Source organism: Oncorhynchus nerka, linkage group LG2, assembly GCF_034236695.1.
Source record: "Oncorhynchus nerka isolate Pitt River linkage group LG2, Oner_Uvic_2.0, whole genome shotgun sequence".
NCBI lineage: Eukaryota > Metazoa > Chordata > Actinopteri > Salmoniformes > Salmonidae > Oncorhynchus > Oncorhynchus nerka.
The window spans coordinates 50,621,310-50,645,905 of NC_088397.1; the positions used below are offsets into that span (position 1 = coordinate 50,621,310).

The following is a 24,596-nucleotide window of genomic DNA, read 5'->3' on the forward strand; positions in this document are numbered from 1 at the left end:
CACAATCCTTGCCAATCGCATTGAGAGAGAAAATATGCTTGATTAATTGAATCAGTCTGTCTTAATAAAGCATGAAAGAAATGAAGACAAAAATACTATTCAGTCAGCCCTTTAGTGAATCACAGCTGTAAATAGCTGCATTTGTTTCAGAATGAGTCATGCCTTATATCAGGGGTTCCCAAACTTTTTCACTCAGCCCCCCCTTTTTCAGCATTGGGGAACATATGGGCACAAGCACTGTTCATGACACAAACTGTCCACATCCCTCTTGTTGGCTGAGAGAACATTTTAAATGTTTAAGCTCATTTCATGCAATTCTACACATTTTGTCATGGAGTGCAGAGAACATTTTGCCATGTCTAATGTGTATTCATGTGATATTTGAGTGACTCAAACATTACTACAAAATCTATGGACAAAATAACCCAGCTAATAAACGTTAGCTGACAATACAGTGCATTCGGAAGGTATTCAGACCACTTGACTTTTTCCACATTTTGTTATGTTACAGCCTTATTCTAAAATGGATGACAGAAATAAAAATCCTCATCAATCTACACAATACCTCATAATAACAAAGCAAAAACAGGTTTTAGATTTTTTTCCAAATGTATTAAAAACATTTTTTAAATACCTTATTTACATAAGTATTCAGACCCTTTGCTATGATACTCGAAATTGAACTCAGGTGCTTCCTGTTTCCATTGACCATTCTTGAGATTTGAGATTTGAAAAGACACATGCCTGTCTATGTAAGGTTCCACAGTTGACTGTGCAGCAAAAACCAAGCCATGAGGTCGAAGGAATTGTCCGTAGAGCTCAGAGTCAGGGTTTTGTCAAGGCACAGATCTGGGGAAGGGTACCAAAACATTTCTGCTGCATTGAAGTTCCCCAAAAACACAGGGGCCTCCATCATTCTTAAATGGAAGAAGTTTGAAAATCACCAAGACTCTTCCTAGAGCTGGCCGCGGGGCCAAACTGAGCAATCGGTGGAAAAGAGCCTTGGTCAGGTAGGTGACCCATAACCCGGCGGTCACTCTGACAGAGCTGCAGAATTCCTCTGTGGTGATGGGAGAACCTTCCAGAAGGACAACCATCTCTGCAGCACTCCACCAATCAGGCCTTTATGGTTGAGTGGCCAGACGGAGGCCACTCTTCAGTAAAAGGCACAAGACAGCGCGCTTGTAAGATGGAACTCTTTGGCCTGAATGCCAAGCGTCACTTCTGGAGGAAACCTTGCACCATCCCTAGGGTGAAGCATGATGTTGGCAACATCATGCTGTGGGATTGTTTTTCAGCGGCAGGGACTGGGAGTCTAGTCAGAATTGGGGGACAGATGATGGAGCAAAGTGCAGAGAGCCTTGATGATAACCTGCTCCAGAGCGCTTAGTACCTCAGACTGGGGACCAAGGTTCACCTTCCAACAGGACAACAACCCTAAGCACACAGCGCAGGAGTGGCTTCGGGACAAGTCTCTGAATGTCTTTGTGGCCCAGCCAGAGCCCGACTTGAACCCGATCAAACATCTCTGGAGAGAACTGAAAATAGCTGTTCAGCGACGCTCCCCATCCAACCTGACAGCGCTTTGGAGGATATGCAGAGGAGAATGGTGTCATGCCTGCTCCCGCTTTCCCTCCCTGGCGTTTGAGGGTGCCAGGCTGCCCAGCACTACGCACTCCTGCCACCATCATTATGCACACCTGCTCCCCTCGTCACGAGCATCAGCGATTCATTGCACTAACCTGGACTCAATCACCTGTGTTATTTCCTCCCTTATATCTGTATGTTCCCCAGCTCTGTTTCCCACTTCAGCATTCATTTGTCATTTTGTTACCCAGTTCTGATGCTGTTCCTGTCCTGTTCCATGTCTGTGCTGTATTAAATATTCACTCTCTGTACCTGCTTCTCATCTCCAGCGTCGGTTCTTACAGAATGCTGAAGCCATCAATTGAAGCATTGGGGAGTGCTGGCTTTTTGGTCTTGGTGGTGACACCGATGGAACCAGGGTGGTGCCTCAGCTGGCTCGAGAGGTTTCCTTGCCCCGTTTGTCTCGGCAGGCTCTCATCCCACGTCATGCCTCAGACGGATCGTCAGGGTTTTACACCCCAGACGGATCATCAGGCTCCCACATCTTAGCCAGGCTCCCACATCTCAGCCAGTTCGCCAGGCTCCCACGTCCCAGCGGGATCATCAAGCTTCACGTCTCAACCGGATCGTCAAGCTCCCACGCCTCAGCTGCTTCGCCAGGCTTCTACACCCCAGCCGGCTTGTCCAGCGCCCATGCCTCGGCCCGGCCCGTCAGGCTCGCCCAGGTGGGACGCCGGGTGGCGCCCCTAGAGGGGGCCTTCTGTCATGCCTGCTCCTGCTTTCCCTCCCTAGCGCTCGAGGGCGCCAGGCTCCCTAGGACTACGCACTCCTGCCACCATCATTACACACACCTGCTCCCCTCGTCACGCGCATCAGCGATTCATTGCACTAACCTGGACTCAATCACATGTGTTATTTCCTCCCCTGTAGCTGTCTGTTCCCCGCTTCAGCATTAATTTGTCATTTTGTTACCCAGTTCTGATGCTGTTCCTGTCCTGTTCCATGTCTGTGCTGTATTAAATGTTCACTCTCTGTACCTGCTTCTCATCTCCAGCGTCGGTTCATACAAATTTGAGAAACTCCCCAAATACAGGTACCAAGCTTTTAGCGTCAATCCCAAGAAGACTCGAGGCTGTAATCACCGACAAAGGTGCTTCTACAAAGTACTGAGTAAAGGGCCTGAATACTGAATGTTATTTTTCAGTTTTTTATTTGAAATAAATTTGCAAGCATTTCAAAAAAACAGTTTTGTTTTGTCATTATGGGGCATTGTGTGTAGATTGATTGGGGGGGGAAACGATCCATTTTAGAATAAAGCTGTAACGTAACAAAATGTGGACAAAGTCAAGGGGTCTGAATACTTTCAGAATGCACTGTAGCTTTCGAAGGTCTGCAATGACTGACATGACAAGAGGAAAACTGATGATGCACTACCCAATTTCAAAATGACACCTTGTGCATTTTTACTATTCAGAGCACATACAGTGGCTCTTTGAGTATGCAAAAAAAAAAAAAAAAATTGTAGTATGCGACAACCGAGTATACTTTAAATGCCCTGATGTCATATTCATTTTGGCTTTGACAACAGCTGATCAGTTACATATGGGGATGCGCTACCGAAATCAATGAATAGCGATAAAGAATGCAATCGCACATGACGCATTCTCAGTGTGTGAAAATAGAATAAGTTCTAGTATGTGAATGTTCAAAAATTGAGTTTGGTTTAAATGCCAGGATGTTATACTCATTTGAGCTTTTCATCTATTAAAATTTGATGCTCAGTTTTCCACAATGTGTTGGAAAAGGTGGGATGGCTACAAGTGACAGGCCCTAGTTCTCTTCTAATAGCCAAAGAACAAACTAGGCGACTTAATTGGGAAGATTCCGAATAGCGAAGCTTCTGCGGTGGTGTTCAAATGTAGTTTTTGTTCCCCTTTAAAATGATCACGAATAAAAGTGAATTTGAAGTGAATTTCTGTTTTTTAATTGAAAAGTCTTTCTTGGCCTTTGTCAGAGCTTTTAAACTAAATAGTTGATTTCTGAATGTGTCTGCAACGGGGACTTGGGATGTGGCTGCGTTATTGATGTCATGTTAATCAGGCCTTTTGATTTGAACACATGGATTGTTTTAGTTTTGAAAGCTAGACTAACTATTTAATTTATGGATCAAGCCTTAGCAGTCATTCTGATCTCCTTCCCAATGATCAATGCTTTACTTTATTATGTTGTGGTTCTGAATTTACGATGCACCCGTCTGTCCATGTTTTGTTTTGTGCAATAGCCTTTAGATTTGTACTAGGCTATGTCATTTAATTTATATATATGTTACAGTACTTTGGCTTCACTAACAAAATATGTTGAAATGGATCCAAATGACCTGTTTCTGTCTTCAGTCCTTTTTAATTAGGGTAGATGGGCTATATGGGCTAGGGTATAGGTTGAATGTGATAGTCTGCCTATTACCAGCCTGAGTAGGCCTATAACTCCATTAGGTTGAATGTGGTAGTCTACCTGTAACCAGCCTGAGTAGACCTACTTTATCAGAGTTGAGAGAAAGTAATCGAATTGGAAATAAGCTTTTATCAGGCTGGTTAATTAATGCGATGCATGTCTGTTGAATTTGGAAAGATCCACCCGCACTCGGCCAGTCAGGAGCCGCTACTGCGTTGCGGCCGTGGCATACTGCATACTTTTTACTAAACGGTATGTGCTAAATAGTATGCGACGATGAGTAATTATGTAGTACGCTAGTATGGGTATTTGGACACAGCCAGTGACTAGGAAAATCTTCGGTGCACACACCCTAAAAACAAACACTAATGTCCTGCCTATCCTGTTGGACACCCTCTTACTATCCTTCCTAAGCTCTTTATATACATCCACCACCCATTTACAGAGACCAATGTAAAACCAATCCAATGCTACGTTTTGTTTTCACATAATGGTGTTTAGTTCATGGTATGATAAATAGACCAATCTGTGTAGAATGATGCAGCTAGCGTCACTAAGTGATCGAAACGTGCTGGCTAGGCTGAAAGGACAGCGAGTGAGGAAACTCTGGCATGTCCTATTGACAGACAGCCATCGAGTTGGGCATCCATTAATATGGTAATGGCGTGTGAAAGTTCATTAACGACCCGCCACGGAAGTAGCCACAAAAGTAGCCACAAATATCGTATTAAGCATGCTCAGAGTAATTAATGGAATAACTTTACTTTGTGGTAAATATTCATGGCCTCTTCTTTTCTGTCAGAATGGTGTGAAGAGAGTAGAGAGCTTGTCCATTAGAAGGGCTGAAGAGCCGCCCAGAGTGGATGTGGGGCCTTTTGTTCGGATTGGGTGCGTTTCAGTGGAGGGGTATTAATTCATATTTTGAACATGCGATCCTGCAACAAAGCCAGAGGCAGCATTGATAACATACCTAGAACATGAGAGCATATTATAGAGCATATTTTGAAGCAGTGACCTCTCGCTAAGGGGTTCCACTTCACAGTTCTGTCTTTGTTCACATTCAAAAACATAGTCACACCACTCAAATAGTCTGAACCAAGACAAAAAAAAAGCATTCCAATGAGATGAAATACTGTGTATGTATGCATACATCACAATCAAGTACACGAATGTCCATGTAGTTGAACATAAAGATGATGCTTATTTGTTGCTACAGCAAACTCCATTTAACACAACATACGCTGTAGGAACAGAATTGGCACATGCTTTTAAATCATAGCAGTCTTTCTGTGTCGGTATCTCTATGTCTTTCCAACAGATATGATAAGTCTTAGAACTCCCACGATGAACACTTTTGTTGTCCTTCTGTTTCTCCTCCCCACACAACATACATGTACCGAGCTGTCCGTTCAACACTTTGGTTGTCCTTCTGTTTCTCCTCCCCACACAACATACATGTACCGAGCTGTCCGTTCAACACTTTGGTTGTCCTTCTGTTTCTCCTCCCCACACAACATACATGTACCGAGCTGTCCGTTCAACACTTTGGCAGCAAGCGTTTTTAAGATGCTCCTCCACTTTCTTTTGTCTTAGGAAGTTGTTGCGTTTTGATTCATGTTCTTAGCCGAGCCCTCTCGCTGAGCGGTAACATAACCCACCTGGGTGGGTAATCATCTCATCCAGGAGTTATTCTGTTCCCTCAAATCTCAATGGTGGAGTGTGTGATGGGCTCCACAAACCCAACTGGGCAGAGCAGCATGCGCTTGTTTATCCACACCCTCAGCTCTCGGCACCCCCACCGCTCTAAACGCTACTATTACAGCCGCGTGCAGTTTTAAATTGACACAATTATCTATTTAAGTGTTACAAGATGTGCATTATATTGCGGAGAAGGAGGGGGGGAAAAAAGCACTGACACAGTTGCTATCGGAGTTATGTTTCCTTTTTTTCTTCTCTCCAATACACATTTTCTATCATTAAAGTGATGGCACATTTATCTAAATGGATGTTATGCATTGGGTAAACTCATTTAGTTCCCTGGGCCTTTTCAGGTGATAGGGATTAATGATGTTTAGTAGTTTGAAACTGAAAATATCTGTCATTTGTCACCACTTGCCATTGATTTACGATGTCATTGATGATATGTTAATTGGATTGTAACGAATCAGAATAGTAAGAGTTGTATAAGAATAGTTCATTTTTAGATAAACACTTTAGACCTGCACAAATGCCTGGCCACAGCTTTGACTGCCAAATGTGAACTTCACAAAAGAACAGTGTCAGAGAGTTGGACTTTTTTTCATATTTGGATATGCTTTAATGCTTTTATTCAAATGCTTCTGAGATATTGCCCATAGTCACTTTTCAGTTTACCATAAAAATACGATTGTATTTCTTTTTTTGCGGGGGGGTTGAGTGCTCAGTATAGAGTGCACAGTGCATGCTGAACAGCTAGTGCGCTCCAGAATGTTCTATTATTCCAGTAACCATAAGACAGGTTGTGCTCTTCCACCAGGTGGAGTCGTCTTTGACAACGGCAAGGAATATATAAAATAAAAAATGGTCTTGCAAATAAATGGTTCATTTTCATTTAACAGCCTCATTGTTCGCTTTATTGTCCTCCACAGCTACAGTATAGTGAACGACTGTACTTACGGTATCCACCAGATGGAAATGTACAGATGCGTTAGACAATGAGCCTAAGGATGGCTACGTGTGACTTGTAGCCTTCTGTTTGATGCTGATGGTTACACAGAAGGTAGACTCTATACATTTTACAACCACTCTGAGAAGAGTCTGAAGATTTGTGACACCATTCAATGGAAAGACAAACACAAACAGCTGGATGGAAAGACAAAACATTCGACTTCTTTATAATTACCCAGGAAAAGTGTTATACCTGTTATTTGTGTAATTGTGATCAATCCTGATCATTAGCAATAGAAACAGTTGAGTGGCCTCATACAGCAAACTGTACTAATAAACATTGATTTTGTCTGTTTATTTTTCAGCCATTTTATTTGTGGGGATTGCTGATGACAAATGCAGTAGTTAGTGGCAGTGATTTATTCAATAACAACCTCTAATTCCCATGTCCTCTTTCTTCAGGGCAAGGAGGCTGAAGTCACTACGCTGGAACTGAAGATTGCTTTAAACAAGCAATTCCTTCTAGAAGGTAAACACACAATTATTCATTAGATTCCAAACTCAATGTTCAGGGTGAATGTTGTATCAGATTGGCTTAATGAATAACCTGCTGCAGTCTGGTTGCCTTGTTTGTACATTTGGTGAAACAAAAACCTTGCTCTGAAGGTTCACTGTCAAACATTTGAAAATCTACATGGTGACTAAGTGTTGACATCTCTCATCACGATCATGCTACGATGTATCTACGCATGACTTATTTTAGTTGATGTTATACAGTACAGTTTGTTATGTAAGCAGAAGATGAGGTCTGTAGTGTGTAGTAGACTTGTAAGAGAGATCAGATATACGGTATATCGTAGAGTGCAAATACAGGTAGGTACATATCTGAGTCGTTCATGTTTATGGACTCACCAAAGGGCATTTGACTGAAAAGCAGTTATTGGCATGGAATTTCTATGTTTCCCCTCAGTACTGTCTCTCAGTCATGATATAGTATATCACAGTTCCTTGTGAGAAAGAGTAGATTAATACATGGTTACATATCTACTGATTATTTAGCCAGGTGACCTTGTGTACCTTTTGAAAGCTTCCCTTTCATGGATCTCTTGGTGGATCAGTGTGATGTGTGTGTGTGTGTGTGTGCTCCTCACAACCCTGTCCATATCTCAACGTGTTGTGGCCCCAGGATGTGAGCAGGGAGGCTGGAGTGATCCAGTGGGGCGAGGATGGGGATGTTAACACATCAGGAGCTCTGGGCTTCAGAGGAGCAGCGTGTCTGTGTTCTGTCTCTCACCGCCCAACAGACAGCGATGGGTTTTACCATCCCAGCCCTTCAGCTCACAGCTAAAAGGGAGGGGCACAAACCCAGGTTTAGTCCTATAGACTGTTAACAGGGAGATGCCAGCCTACTTCCATAATATTATGTTGTGGCTAACCGCCATAGGCCAACACTACATAGAATTCAGTGGTCTTAACTGTAAGTCCCACAGTGTGTAAAGTTGTGACAATCAGCTTGAAATCTTATTGTATTTGTGGAAATTGAGAGACAACAAAATTATTTGGAAGGGAAATAGGTTCACCAACAATCGAATATGTTCCTGTGGTAAGTTCAGATGGACTCCACATGTATAGAGTCAATTTCACGCCTTAAGCATTGAATTAATAATAAAACATGATAAAACCTTTCACTACGGCTGGCAGTGACTAGCTACAGGCATGCAGTCTTGCATTCCGTTATTTTTGGCTATTCAGCCAGCCAACTAAGCTAACGTACCTCAGAATTGTCACGGGTCAATAATGAACAGATATTGGAAGCGTATCTATCTAATACATTTCATGACAAACCATGCAACTAGATAGGTAAATATATTAGTTAAATGGGTAGAAATAGAATAGAAAAAAAGCTGCCCTCCCCTGTCTATCCTGCTCAGTGATTGGGTTAGGATGAACCGTCACTCCAAAACTGGTGGACCAATGGAGATGCATTATCTACACCTCCCTCTAAACCCCACCTTCACAATTTCTTGGGTGCCAAAAGCGTAAGCAAAGAAACAGAAGACGAAAGCAAAGATCAGAATAACCTAACCAAATGTAGTAACTGCAGGCAAGAGTGTAGGCTAAATGGATTCGATAGGGTTGGTTTTTGGAAAAGTTTTGCTCACACTTTATTTATTTTTGCTTTTGATATCATTCTTTATATTTACAATTCAAAAATGTATGCTTTCAATTATTTTGTTTGATCTCAACATCCATTATTTCACGTTTCCACGAAAATATCATTTTTTCATTTGAAACTTTCTTTTTCATATTTACGATTTATTTGACTTGGAATTCAATTCTAAAGGCATGAAATTGACCCCATACACATGACATAACTCTTTAATTTTAGTATTTAAATAAGGTTGTGCGTTTCTCACGATCAGAGGAGGAAGTGAGTGTTGTGTTTGCCATGCCTCCTCCCAGAGGAGACTGGTGGGAGGAGCTATAGGAAGACAGGCTCACTGAAAGACTGGAATTGAATTAATGGAACAGTATCAAACACATCAAACATTTGGAAACCACATGTTTGACTCCATTGATTCCACTCCAGCCATTGCAATGAGCCCGTCCTCCTATATCTCCTCCCACCAGCCTCCTCTGATATCACCCCAGAGTGCTAAACAGCCATATACCCCTATTTGATCGAGTTCAGCCAATCACTTCTCCAATTGGAAAGAGATCCTCGGACCAAAGGGGTATTTCTCTTGACTGCATTCTCTGCTCAGTGTTCTGAAGCAGGTCCTCTCCAGGCCCACAGCACAACTGCTTTCTCCAGATGTAAGATCAGGACTGAAATCTTTCAAATGATTTAGTCATTCATGTTAATGTGCCAAAACCAGCCTAATTATTGACACAACTTTCCAATGCGACTTTGTGGCAGTTTATAGGATTAACATGCTTCAGTCTTTAAAGCCGTTTTGAAGTGCAATGTAGTTGAAAACGGAAAAGATACTCTTATTATTTTGGGATTGAGAAACGGTGTGTGTGTGTGTGTGTGTGTGTGTGTGTGTGTGTGTTTGTCAGTGCTCATGTATGTAGGTCTGCACATGCTTGTCATTTCTTTATTCGTTTAAGGATTAGGAATCAAAAGCAGTCTGACAAAGGAGTTGATAACAGTAAGGATGACTCTTGACCAGATAGTTCAGTTATCACTATGCTGAATGGTGTTCAGGTTCAGAGCATGCAGGTCTTAGTTTCTCTGCCTATTTCCACGTGTTGGTGGTGCTGAAGTCAACAGACGACGATGCTCTATTACAAGATGAAGTTCTCCCTCAGAAGGATCAGTGTATGTTTCTGTTTGGATGCTTTTTGAAATGTTCTTGTTTCTGTTTGAGCTTCATTTGAAGAACATGTCATTACAAACAGTTGGCTGCTTACATTACCCGCCACGCTGCTGTGTTTTTGAACGCTTCTGAAGATCAAGTTACTTTTCTAATCTGCTGCTTATTATAGGAGTATTATAAGGAAAAAATAAGACAATTCATGAGTCCTACCGAAGAAAGGTCGCATGTGGAATGTTGCATGTTGGGAAGAAGACAGCTCACGTAGTAGTTCTCTTGACTGTATGTATAAAAAGTCATTTCATTACTTTATATCAGCATGAAGCTGAAAAAATGGCCATATATTATAGGGTTGGCAAGCTTCTAATTCTGTGGCATTTACAGCTGGCTGTGTTTCCATGCATTTATAACACTTTGATTCTTAAGAGTTCCTTTAATCGCTTTTGCCCTGCTCCGAACATAATAAACAACTTGCTGTTGCTAAAGTGCCACATGGGGGAGATTGCTAACAAGAAAGTTAAACGTTTCTGCCACAAGCAGTTTTGTCACTGTGTTTTTCATGCTCTCTAACTACTGTAATCTACTCTCTCAGTGCGTGGCTGCAGTACAGTGGTTAAATACGGCGACAGGCAAAATAGCTGCGAGGCTTCTCTAGTTGACTGTCTAGCTGTATGAAAGTGAATTGTTGTCATTGATGGGTGGAAAGAAACATTACAATGGAGACCAACATAAAAAAGCAACACTGGGTTTTATTTTGACCTGTGTATCTAGATGACAGGATATCACAGAGCCTACTACACACCCACCTGCCCTCTGCCTTCTCTCTATCCACAGTCACAGCACAGCAGCTCTTATCAGAATGGACTCTGGGAGATATCCCAGCTCATTTTTGTCCGGCTAAACGGGTTGCACTGGTAAATGTATGCTGTATTCAGAATACAGCATGTCATAGTGAATAGAGCCGTATTATTTTCTCTTGCGTCTCCTGCACTTGTACTTCTTGTAAAGTAGAAAGAATTGTACTGATCGTGTTATCTTAGATGTGTTATCTTGAAGCTACTTAAAATAAATACCTTTTTTAGGGGGAAATGTTTGGCTAGTTTCAATCTATTTTTCTATCAGCAGCACAGAGACACACTTGTTTCTTTTTGTGGTTTGGGACATATTGATGTATAAAATCGGCTCTTTCTGGGAGATTGAAGACCTTTTATGATGTCAGGCTGCTATCAGGTGCAGACGTGTAACGTGACAGAGTCTCCGTGTGAGATCGACTGCGGCGACAGTAGTAAGCAAATTCCACCCGCAGATGAGGAGTTTTACAGGGAAACGAAAAGAAAATCACAAAAGTGAGTGTAAAATCTCCAAAAGACTTGCTCCTTCCACCTCGAAAAATGTGAAATTGAATGAATCGGTTTGATTGATTTTACGTCTTAAATGTTCAGACAAATTATTACCTCTAACTTTTTGAGAGGGTCCAGGCCAGCAACACCCATATTGATATTACCATATTAAAGAAATGGTGTATCCTCTGATATAGATACAGCCGTTGAGAATTCATATTTTCTGACTTGTTCTACGCATACTATGGAGAATTTTGGGAGCTATTTGGGAGCTATTTCTGGGCTTTGCAATTAGGCTTAGTTTTATGGGAATGGAGTGCAGAGAAAATAATAACTCTGTAGCGAAGAAAATTTCAAAAAAGTGCCTATGTTGAGTTGATAATCTTGGTTCTTATTTGGACATTTTTGACATTGCTGAATTCACTTCATGGTCAATATCACTTTGGCAGTCCTTCGGGCTCTCCATTTATTTGAGAAAACAAATCCCTTTTACGGATAAAGCACCTGGTGTGGCTACTTAATGGAATGGCTTTAGAGTTATGTAAATAAACAGCTTGCATTTTCGGTGTGAGATTAAGAGGACTGGGAAGGCTGCTAGAGAGCGTGAGTATGGAGGGAGAGATAACTAAACAAATAAAGTTGACACATGGAATACGTATTTTTTTTGGGGGGGCACTCAATGCATGGCGTTCTAGTTTGATGTTACCTTTTGGTTGCTAGGGCTTGGTGAACTGTTAGGTTGTCTAGACTCTTTCAACAGCCGCAATGTCTTAGAAAGGCCCATGAGTCTGAGACGCAAGACTTGGGTTGGCTGGGTTTGGGTATTGGTTACAACCAATGAGTTGTAATTAAGGGGAGTTAGATTTGTACAGTTTAACACTAGAGTAACTTGGCCCCTGTTGAGGTAGCAGTGGGTAACCATTAATGGATTGAGGATGTAGCCATGTCTTCTGTTTAACCTTGAGAAGATAACCAGAACCATGACAGGGAGTGAAAGGAGAACAAGTGACCACTGAAACAAAGTAGTATGAGTGTTATATTACATTCAAATAGCTCCTCATGCTGTTTAGATTAGTGAGAAATGGAACCCTCTGACCCAAACATATCAAATAATATCCTTTTTAGTTTATTCAGCTGCAAGTTTGCCAAACTGCTCTAATTCACGTCATACATCGTTGCCAATTAAGTTCTCCTCTTGTTCCCCTTGTTGGATTGGCAAATAAATTAGAATGTTAAAATATTTAAAATGTTGAATTAAAATTAGACAGTTAAACGACGCACACGAAGCGGAACACTTTTTTGAGAGGGAGTGGAAAGCTTTTTCATTCAAAATTGGAGTTTATTTAATGCAATCCAACAAGAAAGTCAGAGGCATTTTTAAACAAATATTTATTTACTGGGCTTTTGCACCGGTTTCAGTCTTGGCTCTTACATTGTTTTCATAGACAAAGTCTCCCTGGCCTAGGAGAAAAAAGTACAGGGCTGTACAGAGCCCTGAAAACAGGACTGACAAACACCATTAGCTGAAAAATGTCCATCTCATTGCAACTATGTTTTTGTTGACTTTACCGTACACGTCCTAATATGGTTACCTCCCTGTTAAAGCAGCCCAGCACAGAGCCGAGGGGCCCTCGCAGGGAGACGCTTTTAACTGCCACTTAGACAATAAGAAACAAATGTTACAGCTCGGCAAAAAGGCCCAGCTTTCACAGCCTTACAATACTCAACCTTCCATGGTGCTTGGCTCAGGCTGCTGTGTGATATTTATCCACTCTCCCAAGTTACCTGTTGCTGTGCCCTCTCACTATATCCCCGCCAGCCTGCCTCCCCTACTCTCTCTTGTGCTTGCTGTCTCTCTCTCTGTCTCTGTCTCTCTCTCTCTCTGTCTCTGTCTCTCTCTCTCTGTCTCTCTCTCTCTGTCCCTGTGTGTCTCTCTCTCTGTGTCTCTCTCTCTGTCCTCTCTGTCTCTGTCTCTGTCCTCTCTGTCTCTGTCTCTCTCTTTATGTCTCTCTCCATCTTTCTATCCATCTCTGTCACTGTCTCTGTGTTAGCTGTTGACTGATCTGTCTCTGTTTGCCTTGTTTAGTTATTTATCAGGGGGAATAAGATTGATGTGTTTAGAGTGGCTGTTGTCTCTGCCGCAGAGCAGAGGCCAGTTCAGCTGCAGGTCATGCCCTGCCCAGGCCCCCGGCCCCTATCTGATCTGCTCCCTCAGCCCGGGTGTTTGAGCTGGAGGCAGCATCTTACTGACACCAGAGGCCTTCTTATTCTCCACTCTGATGAGATCCCCTCAGTCCACATATGGTTTGAGTCCTGAGGTACAACAACAAATCTTTATTCTTGTTTAGAGTGTTTTTCTCGTCTATAGACTGAAGATAGATAGTCTTGGCTGTGAGCTGTGTTGAATGTATCGAACTGTCAATGGTTCTGTCACAATAGGCTTTGACTGATACCTGTCGCTCAGCTCCCCTAGAGGACATTGAGAATCCTTTCATTCATTTTATATGTAACATCGCTCTACTCAGTCTTCCCAGACCTGTACCCTGTAGGTAGTATTACCATATTCCATTGGTGGATTAGGTGGTAGGTTAAACTAGCCTATGATTTCAGATGCATTTCTTTCTTTTCCCTGGTTGGTTAAAGATGTTGGCAGCCTCACCTCAATCCTAAAATCCTCACGTTTATGATATTTGCCCAGCATGATCTGTGCCCATGGATGAATGGGAAGATGGGACATGTGGAATGTTGAAGGTCAGTGTCCATGATTCACACAGGGATAGAGCGTAAGAATCCTTGTGAAAATACTTGGGCCGGGATCAAACAGATGTTATGTGATATATTCTTAACATTGACCTTTAAACGCATTTCTCTCTTTTTAGTAGCTTGTTCCATATGTTTAGGAAGACCAAAGTGGAGTGAGCCTTTAAAATACATTTAATTCAAATGGCAAGTAATTTTTAAAAAATTAAATTTTTTAATGTGTCTATAAATTTGGGGGGGTTGTAAGAGGCAAAGTAATAGATTTCAGAATCATTACATAACTTGTTTGAAAGTTGCTATGTCTACACATGTGTTTAAACACAGTTTTCTAAATGAAATGAAACAATGTTATTTCAAGATGTAAACCATAACCACCTGGTCTCAATTATTAAGGTAGTGGGTTGTACCATCAATGTCCCGGTAAGTAGCTGTGTTGCTACCTCACAGCATGTGAGCGAGGCGGCAGGTAGCCTAGTGGTTAGAGCATTGGGCCAGTAACCGAAAGGTTGCTGGATCGAATCCCTGGGCTGACGAGGGAAAAATCTGTCGTTCTGCCCCTGAACAAGGCAGTTGTTCAGGGGCAGAACGGTAGACCATCATTGTAAATAAGAAGTTGTTCTTAACTGACTTGCCTAGTTAAATAAAGGTTACATGTGAATATGTTTGATAGTTCAGTGTTAATAATAATTAGTGAGTGATTGGTCCAGTATTGTGATCAGTGGGAGATCAGAGCCGTATGGAGAGGCTTGGTATAGAATGTGTAATACCCAGTGAATAGGCTGTTATCAATAAAATGTCACAATACGTTGCAGAGCCTTCAATTTGACTGCTGGGGCCAAGGAGACCCCCAGCTCCGCTAAAACCATTGGCCGTTTTCAAGGGATTGTTAAATAAATGTACAACTATTTGGTTTCAAAATTACCTTACCTCTTGAACTACACGGTTCAGATTATTCCACATTTAGCTCTATCATCAGTTATACAGCATGTAACTGCTTGCTTTTCATGATCAGTAAACATCAATTGATCATGTATTTTCAGATATGTGAGGACAGGTGGCCTATCCATTTGGCATGTAGCTAGCTTGCTTGCTAAGCAAACAAAATGTGTCATTTGGCTTGCTTCATCAGAGATTAGGCTTTTGGAAAGAGCTTGACATCGGCAAGGCCTCGGTCCTGGTAAAGTAGTCAGTGTGACAATAAGGCCTTTATAGATGGCAAGCAAATATAGCCACCCAAGTGAATTCCCTGAAAGTTTGTATCTAGCTATATTGACATGATCTGTTGTTAGCTACTGTAGCTAGCCAATTTGATGTGGTCCATTAATCAATGTAGCCATTATGTCTGTCAGCAGCGATCGTGATAAACACTCTTAAAAACAGTGTTGAAAAGGGGATAACGTTGAAAAGGGGATAACGTTGAAAAGGGGATAACGTTGAAAAGGGGATAATGTTGAAAAAGGGATAACGTTGGCTAACTTCGCTAGGTAAGCCTACGTTGGTTGGAGAGAAAAAAGTACATTAGGTCTACTTACCACTGTTTAGCCAACTGTATAAAGTGTAGCTTGCAACGTATACATGATCAGCTAACCGTAGGCTACATCGACAAATGTGTCCTTCTGCTGCTTGAATGGCAGATTCCACAACGGATGGGAAATTAACCTAAACCACTCATACTTGTCTGGTATCGTTCACTTTTATTTTATAAACTCAGATATCCAATTAATAGTAGCCACTATTCAGAGATATTGTGAGGCTATCCTACGTATCTGAAATGACGTGATCAATTGATGTTTTCTGATCATGAAAAGCGCGCAGTTACTTGCTGTATAACTCTGATGATAGAGATACATGTGTGCAATTGTTTTGCATTGAATCTGACATACTCTTCAAGAGGGGATGATATTACCACCAAATATTTAACATTTATTTAGCAATTGCTTCGAAACGGCAAAAGGTTGTCAATGGTTTTAGCAGTGCCTCCTTTGCCCCCCAGCAGGCAAATCCCCATCAGGTTGTCGTTTATTATGAATTATTTCAAGCCTAGTTAAAAATGTACTTCGTTGTTGATGTCATTTTGGTTTTTAAGTTTGGTATTTTGAAGTATTCTGCGTAACAATATTTTTTCAAAATGTTTGTTTATAAAACATTTGTATTTCTAATTTTCTAAAAACATTTGGTGGGGGGAAATAAAGCCTGCCCTATCTGATGCTAATGAACTTTGTGAGGAGGTTGTTTGCTGACTTCAAGGTCAGTTTCTGAGAATGGCTGCACGTTTTGTTGTAAACATATTTACAGCCAAAGATGTGTAAACATTGTATACAGGTGGAGAGGCAATACTGGTAGATTTTTTTTCGTAATGACCTTTCCCCCCCTGATGTGTGCTAAAAGGCAGCATGTGTGTGTGTTAACTTGTATTTGTTACAGTGAGTGCACTAGCAACATTTTTTACCACAAAGCGTAATGATGTGCCTGCTCTCAATAGGAAGCTGCTGAGAGAGAGAGAGCTGAGCTGAGGAATAGTTGGGGTATTAAATATGAATTAATGGAATGTTGCTCAGGCACATCTTTGGGTGTAGTGTAGTGTTGAAAAATAAAATGTATGTTGCCGGCTACCCACTGTGAAGGTGCATTTGGACTTAGTATCCTTTAATTAGAAGTGAGATATTAGCATTTCATAGGGCTTTACGCTGGGCGAGGGAATGGCCGGCCCGGCCGCCGAGCCTTCATTAGCCAGCCTCTCTGCATGTGATGAGCGGCGTCATTAGCTGATGGAGTGGATTTGCCCTAGCTGTACCTTGAAAGGCACATCATTTACATACGTTCAAGGAATAAGGCCTTTAATGGATTCCTCAATGAATAAAATAAAATGCCACTTCTTAAAATGTTCAAGAATCAGTTTCTGATAGTGTACATCACTAGCCAGCTACTTCTTTTGTTGGATGGATGGATGGAGTAAGGCAAAAGGGGACAAAAGAGGGAAGAAATACTGGCAAAGAGAGCTGAGATTGACTTATGTTTGAAACTTAAGGCATCGGAATTCACTTTGCGAGTCGTGTAGTGTGTCATAAATTCTGAATTAAATCAATAATGTGGGGACGTGAAAGTATAAAATCTTTGGATCAAACAGGAGAAATATGACATGCAGACTGCCTTTTGCCTCCAGACATGGGCACATAAATAAGATGTGCATGATTTGTCAGAGGAAGTGCAAGGCGTCACTCAGTGGGGGCTGGGCTGGGAGATTGAGGTGTTAATATCACCATGTTTATCAGAGGGAAAGCAGGAGAGACAATGGTTAAACTTGTGCGTGTGTGTGCGTGTGTGTGTGTGTATCACACACACACACACACACACACACACACACACACACACACACACACACACACACACACACACACACACACACACACAGTGATAGTGAAGACCATTCTCTGAATCAGCCGTGGAGTGATCAATAAAATACTAATGAGCTCCTGAAGTGGCAAGTGTGGGAAATTGCATCTTTGATCACACAGGGTTTGGGAAATGTAACCTGAGTGTGGAGCCAACCAGGTAAGAACTCCCAGTGCCACCCCTCCACATCACTCCCACCCGCCCCTGCACTCCCTGCCCGACACACAGACCTGTCGCCTGGGAAGGATCTTCCTCATCTTCTCCAAAACACATATTTGTTTTGGATGTTTTCATTGAGAGTCTACACGGTGATTACAGCTGTTCATTAACAAAATTGGGTATTTGTTTTAAACTTTAACCAATCACTTTGATATGCTAATTACGGTGTAATTTCATTTGAGCCCCGTAATGATGATGCTGTTATTAAGGACATAAATGATGCAGTTAAGCTGAGAGTAATCTCATTTGCATACTGTTCATGCCAGTAAATTAAGCCCTTTCCTGCACTGCTTCAGGTTTAATTTTCCACTCCTTTTCACACAGCAGCAGCAGTATCTCTCAGCCCCGTGCCTAATATGCAGGCCAGCCTTTTTGATGTGGAGGGAGAGAGAGACGCTTCCTCACACTAAATCTAGTCACAATATGTAACACATAACAGAACTCATTACTGTGTGTCTTTAAGAAGTTGGGATTAATAAGACGAGGTACTTTTGACTCTTTATAGTCATATACAAATACACTGCTCAAAAAAGTAAAGGGAACACTTAAACAACACAATGTAACTCCAAGTCAATCACACTTCTGTGAAATCAAACTGTCCACTTAGGAAGCAACACTGATTGACAATAAATTTCACATGCTGTTGTGCAAATGGAATAGACAACAGGTGGAAATTATAGGCAATTAGCGTGGTTCTGCAGGTGGTAACCACAGACCACTTCTCAGTTCCTATGCTTCCTGGCTGATGTTTTGGTCACTTTTGAATGCTGGCGGTGCTTTCACTCTAGTGGTAGCATGAGACGGAGTCTACAACCCACACAAGTGGCTCAGGTGGTGCAGCTCATCCAGGATGGCACATCAATGCGAGCTTTGGCAAGAAGGTTTGCTGTGTCTGTCAGCGTAGTGTCCAGAGCATGGAGGCGCTACCAGGAGACAGGCCAGTACATCAGGAGACGTGGAGGAGGCCGTAGGAGGGCAACAACCCAGCAGCAGGACCGCTACCTCCACCTTTGTGCAAGGAGGAGCAGGAGGAGCACTGCCAGAGCCCTGCAAAATGACCTCCAGCAGGCCACAAATGTGCATGTGTCTGCTCAAACGGTCAGAAACAGACTCCATGAGGGTGGTATGAGGGCCCGACGTCCACAGGTGGGGGTTGTGCTTACAGCTCAACACCGTGCAGGACGTTTGGCATTTGCCAGAGAACACCAAGATTGGCAAATTCGCCACTGGCGCCCTGTGCTCTTCACAGATGAAAGCAGGTTCACACTGAGCACATGTGACAGACGTGACAAGTCTGGAGACGCCATGGAGAATGTTCTGCTGCCTGCAACATCCTCCAGCATGACCGGTTTGGCGGTGGGTCAGTCATGGTGTGGGGTGGCATTTCTTTTGGGGGCCGCACAGCCCTCCATGTGCTCGCCAGAGGTAGCCTGACTGCCATCAGGTACCGAGATGAGATCCTCAGACCCCTTGTGAGACCATATGCTGGTGCGGTTGGCCCTGGGTTCCTCCTAATGCAAGACAATGCTAGACCTCATGTGGCTGGAGTGTGTCGGCAGTTCCTGCAAGAGGAAGGCATTGATGCTATGGACTGGCCCGCCCGTTCCCCAGACCTGAATCCAATTGAGCACATCTGGGACATCATGTCTCATGCTTTAGTCCAGGTCTGGGAGGAGATCCCTCAGGAGACCATCCGCCACCTCATCAGGAGCATGCCCAGGCGTTGTAGGGAGGTCATGGAGGTAATTTTGACTTGTTTTAAGGACATTACATCAAAGTTGGATCAGCCTGTAGTGTGGTTTCCACTTTAATTTTGAGTGTGACTCCAAATCCAGACCTCCATGGGTTGATAAATTTGATTTCCATTTATCATTTTTGTGTGATTTTGTTGTCAGCACATTCAACTATGTAAAGAAAAAAGTATTTAACAAGAATATTTCATTCATTCAGATCTAGGATGTGTTATTTTAGTGTTCCCTTTATTTTTTTGAGCAGTGTATATCTGTGCCCCTTGTACCCCATGTTCATGTTTTTGGGATGTTTCATCCCCACCCGAAAAACATTACAAGCATTACAAACTGTAAAGCTATAATGATGTCCCGAGAATCAGCTGAGCCTACAGTCGGCCTTACAGGTTGGCCTTCCAGTTACATGTTGATCATACAGTAGATCTCTTCAAAGGGTTGATTGTATCTTGATATTCTTCCTTTGAAAGAAGATGAATGAAAATATGATTTTTATGTCCATGTTTTTTCTGTTTTTTTTCTCCAAATGACCCTTTATCATTAGATAATGATATAATGGATTCATGGAAAATGGTGACAGGTGTGTGCATACATGTTGTTCATGTCCACAAACAAGTGGCACACAATTCTTTCTCTGAAGGGAAATGACCTGAAACGAGCGTATTATTCTTAAAGAGATGAATGGAAAGAGTGTTCACAGAATCACAACATAGGTAATTGTTGAAAGGGGTTTGGGACCTTCATTAGGGAAGCAGTAGCTCATGGTCTCTCATTGTGTATTGTTTGCTCTGTGAGGGTAAACATGTTTGTCACACAGAGGTGTATTTATGCTGATCAAACAGTTCAGCCAGGGGATTGCCAATGCCAAGGTCTTTTGGCTCCTTTCAGAGATGAACGCCCGTGCTGCACAAACCTCCCTTACGATTCGAAAACGTACCCTTTTGTCTTTCCCTGAAAGCATCACGTCCAGCTCCAACACGGCATCTCCTTTGTATTTTGAAGGGGGGGGGGCATTTTATGGAGTTCACACTGACAATAGAATTGCCCTTCAGCAAGAATGCTTTTCCGTTTTGTACCATAAAGAATATTATTTTTCTGCCAGCCAATTTTCTCTGTTAGTCTCTAATTGGCTACATAAATCTCTGGCGTTGAGGGTGAAGAATGTTGCGGTGTCACAGAGTGTAATCTTCACCCTTATTTACCAATTCATTAAGATTCATTGATGCAGGATCGGCGAGAGGAAATGACAGCATAAATCAGACCTCCAACATAATGACCCTAATCAGTTGGGAATTGCAGAAAATGTCATCATGAACTATGTCCTTGTATTAGTGCCACTGTACATTGTCATTGCGCTGCTTTATGAGTGGGACGCATCCTCCTGACATCGGGCTGTATTTAACCAAAAAGAGTTGTTAAAAACTGATTCCATTAAAGCGCTGAGATTCATACAAGGTCTTTCAGTATTTAGCCCGGTGCCCTTTACCTTCAATTTAACTGCTTAACGGAAGGCACGTACCCCTCCTTTTTAACCCACCGTGTCCTCTCTCTGGAAAGCTAGAGCTTATAAAATAATGACACAACCCAGCACGGTAACGTCTAGGAGACACAGCACCTGAGGATGCAGTGGGAGGGGTCAGGAGTCTGACCACTCCCATGCCAGAAGCAATGAATGGGGTGCCAACATGTATTTGGTCCTTTGTCCTGATTGGTTAATGGCCACCCATTACTTATCCAATCAGTTGAAAGAAGCCATTAACGAATGTGCTTGAGGTGGATGTTGTTTAGTTACTGTCAAGATAACACTGCTTTTTCTGCAGTTTTCCACACAATTGCATTGATTTGAACTTGAGTAGAATGACGTCCTCATCTCATAGAATTTAGTAGCTGCATCTTGGCTCATTGGAGGCCATTGAGATTCATTATTTGTAATATGTTCTCTTTATGTCTAAACTTGTGGTTAGCACTCTGGGCCTAAATGATCGCTCGGCTGCAATTAAACTGGTCCCACACATTACTTTCTGTATAATCCTCCAACTCAAGCACTTTCAGAATGGAATTGTATTGATTCTGTTATGTGTTTATTAGAATACCTCACACACGTTGGGCAATAGTTAAATATTAAGTTTCTCTCATCACACAAGATAACTATTGAAGCCAAATGCCCATTGCATTTCCTTGCCATTATTTGTGTATAAAGGTTAATGATTGTGGCTGGCAATCAAAAGCTGAACTTTATCTCTGTGTAACTAACTCCAAACAAAGGAACTGGGAGATAAGCACCTGTACTGCACTGTACTCAGCAGTGACACTTTTGACACCGTTTGAGTATTGAACACAGCTCAGTGTATGTGGTAAGACTAATGTAGCAGGGGGGAGACAGAACTCTTGTATTTACTGCTGTTGACGATAACGATGCTATTGAATAGTGGGGTAATAGACAGTGTCTGTACCTAACGCTGCCAGGAACCTTTTCCAACAATGTTATAACTGTAGAAAGTTGCAAAGACTCAAGAGTTGTCAATGCACATCAGCAAGTGGGTAGGTTTACCTCCCCCCAAGACAGTGTTTCTAATAATATGGCCCTCGTATGGTTTAGGAACAGAGCATTAATTAGATAAGTTCATAGGCTAAACTTCCTTTCCCTAGGAAAATGCATCTGACACATTTCCTCCTTGCAAGTCCACATTTCCACCCCCTTGGGAATGGGCCTTGCATGAATTCTAGTAAAAATGATTAAAAATATATGACACACTTTTTAAGTAATGTTAAAACAATAAGCGTTTTTACAGGTCCCATAGGATGCGGAGAGATTGAAGTCTGTGTTTTTCTTTCGGCGTGTGTGTGTTTGACAGTTCTAATTGGTAAGATGAGCTTGAGGGCAGCGAGGCCTGCTTTTCCCACGCATTGGGTCTGGTCAGGAAAGAGGCCCACGTCTCTCGATGTCTGTCCTCTCGCTGCAGTGTTAATCGGTGTGAGCCTCGTGTGAGTGAGATGATCAAAGTCAAATGAAGGAGAGTCGTTGAGGAATGTGTGGTAAACCACTCCTAAAAAGCAGTTCACATCACACCAGTACTTTTCCATTCATGTACTACCGTTTTCAAAGTCGTTTCTGTTTACTTAATCTCAATTGGCCTGTTGTGTACTAAAAATACCGTGCCCTGCCTTACTTTTGCACATTCCGTCATTGTCTCTGCTCAGCAGGCCTGTACGTTTTGGTGTATATGGGAATGCTTCATGCCAAGGAGACAAACTGTTTGGTGTATTTTCTGAAATGATGTATCTACTTAGCCTCCCTACTGGAGAGTGTGCCTTCTGCTCCCATCCTTGTTGTTCATTTATCTGAGCTTGTAGTGTGGTAATAGGTCCATATTCATATGAATCATCATCCTCAGTATCAGTGGATGTCAAGCCCATTTCTCTGTATAAAGTGTAGTAATACATTTGAATCAGAATTTTACGCTTGAGGATCCCATTATATTCTTCACAATGTGTCATAAATATGTGTTTGGGCTCTTCCCTTTGCCCTCACTATATGGGGGTAAATGGGTTTGGGGCATAACTGAAATGAGAATGAAGGTTGTTTGGGAGGTGAGATGAGACAGGAAACTAAACACTCAGGGGTAGCTAGGCCTCACTGACTGGATTCACATGAGCAGATGGCAACTTGTATGCATGAAACATTCATGAACAAGGTGACGTGCAGCTTGAAATTGCCCGCACCAATTTCTCTTTTGTGCTTGTTGTAATCGTTACCTGTTTCTGAATAGTTTATTATTTGCTCTAACGTGAATGGCGTAACACAGATCTCACACTGTGTGTGTGTTTGACTCAAAGTCAAACCAATATTATTTTATTTGAAAGAAATAGATTCAGTATTCATTGTATAACCACAGTATTCATTCCAGTATTATATGGGTAAATTATGGGGCACCTGCAGTTAAATTATTTCTCTGTTTGTCGGATGAAAATAACATTGCTTGTTTTTCCGTCGACTTGTCCTGTTGTTATTGGGAACAGCTTCTGGGGCCCTCCTTTGTTGTTTCCAAACCCTAGTTACTGAATAATTAAAGCAGGTAAATGTTTAACATGTTTTACAAGTTTCTTGCTGTGGTGTCGTTGAAGACACTCTGTGTTGGGTCTGTAGTAAAAGTGTCTCTACTGCCGTGTTTTCCCTCAATCCTGATGCCTCGATCAGACCGACAGCTTTGTCTCAGAGCATTTTGTATTATTCTCTAAATAAATCTGACACTCCATTTAGTATGATATGTTACGTTTCATATGGTATGTATTAATTTGCGGATGTCCATCACCCATTTTGTATGTAATGAATTACAATTTGTATTATATGTTACAAATTTGCAAAAACTTAGAATATGTTACCAATTTGCTAAGTTTATGATGTGTTACAAATTCTAGCTAGGTGCCAATGTTAGCTAGCTGGCTAACATTAGTTAGGCTAGGGGTTAGAGGTTTGGGTTAAGGTTAGGTTAGGTTTAAGTTTAGGAGTTAGGTTAAAGGGTTAAGGGTAGGGGAAGGGTTAGCTAACATGCTAAGTAGGTTGAAAGTAGCTGAAAAGTTGCTAGTTAGCTAAAATGCTAAAGTTGTGTGTGATGAGATTCGAACTTGCAATATTTAGGTTACTAGACAATTGCGTTATACACTACTTTCATTTTGTTACATGTTACTCACCAAAAGTAACATATCATACTAATTTGAATATCCCAGATTTAAGTTTACTATGTTACATCTAGTCTGAGACCAGGCTGTGCACCAATACCACCTAATAAATTCTACAGCCAAATGTTTTTCATTATGTAATCCAACATTTGTACTGGATATGTGTGCAACAAAAGTTCAACAGTCACCCATTGTTACTATTCCTATCAACTCCCGAGTGTCGCAGTGGTATCAGTGCAAGAGGCATCACTACAGTCCCTGGTTCGAATCCAGGCTGCATCATCTCCGGCCATCCGATAGGGGCGGCGCACAATTGGCCCAGCGTCGTTCGGGGTAGGCCGTCATTGTAAATAAGAATTTGTTCTTAACTGACTTGTCTAGTTAAATAAAGGTTCTGTTTAAAAATCAAGTCTACGCAGACAATTGGATGCATACGTTGGAATTATCAAACATAC

The 24,596-nt window shown here is 41.9% G+C and overlaps 1 protein-coding gene and 1 long non-coding RNA gene across 2 annotated transcripts in view; both read left to right on the forward strand.

Moving 5' to 3' along the window:
* The window catches only part of LOC135575175 (uncharacterized), a 94,044-nt gene extending 91,205 nt beyond the window's left edge, over positions 1-2,839 (forward strand). Inside the window, exon 4 of the long non-coding RNA XR_010465738.1 lies at positions 1,917-2,839. This is a non-coding gene — a long non-coding RNA (uncharacterized LOC135575175). The remainder of the gene's footprint in view (positions 1-1,916) is intronic.
* An 8,456-nt stretch (positions 2,840-11,295) lies between these two features.
* The window catches only part of LOC115137077 (forkhead box protein P1-B-like), a 119,590-nt gene continuing 106,289 nt past the window's right edge, over positions 11,296-24,596 (forward strand). The window contains 1 exon segment of the mRNA XM_065027697.1: positions 11,296-11,350. Coding sequence (XP_064883769.1) covers positions 11,311-11,350 — 40 coding nt within the window. The 5' untranslated portion in view covers positions 11,296-11,310.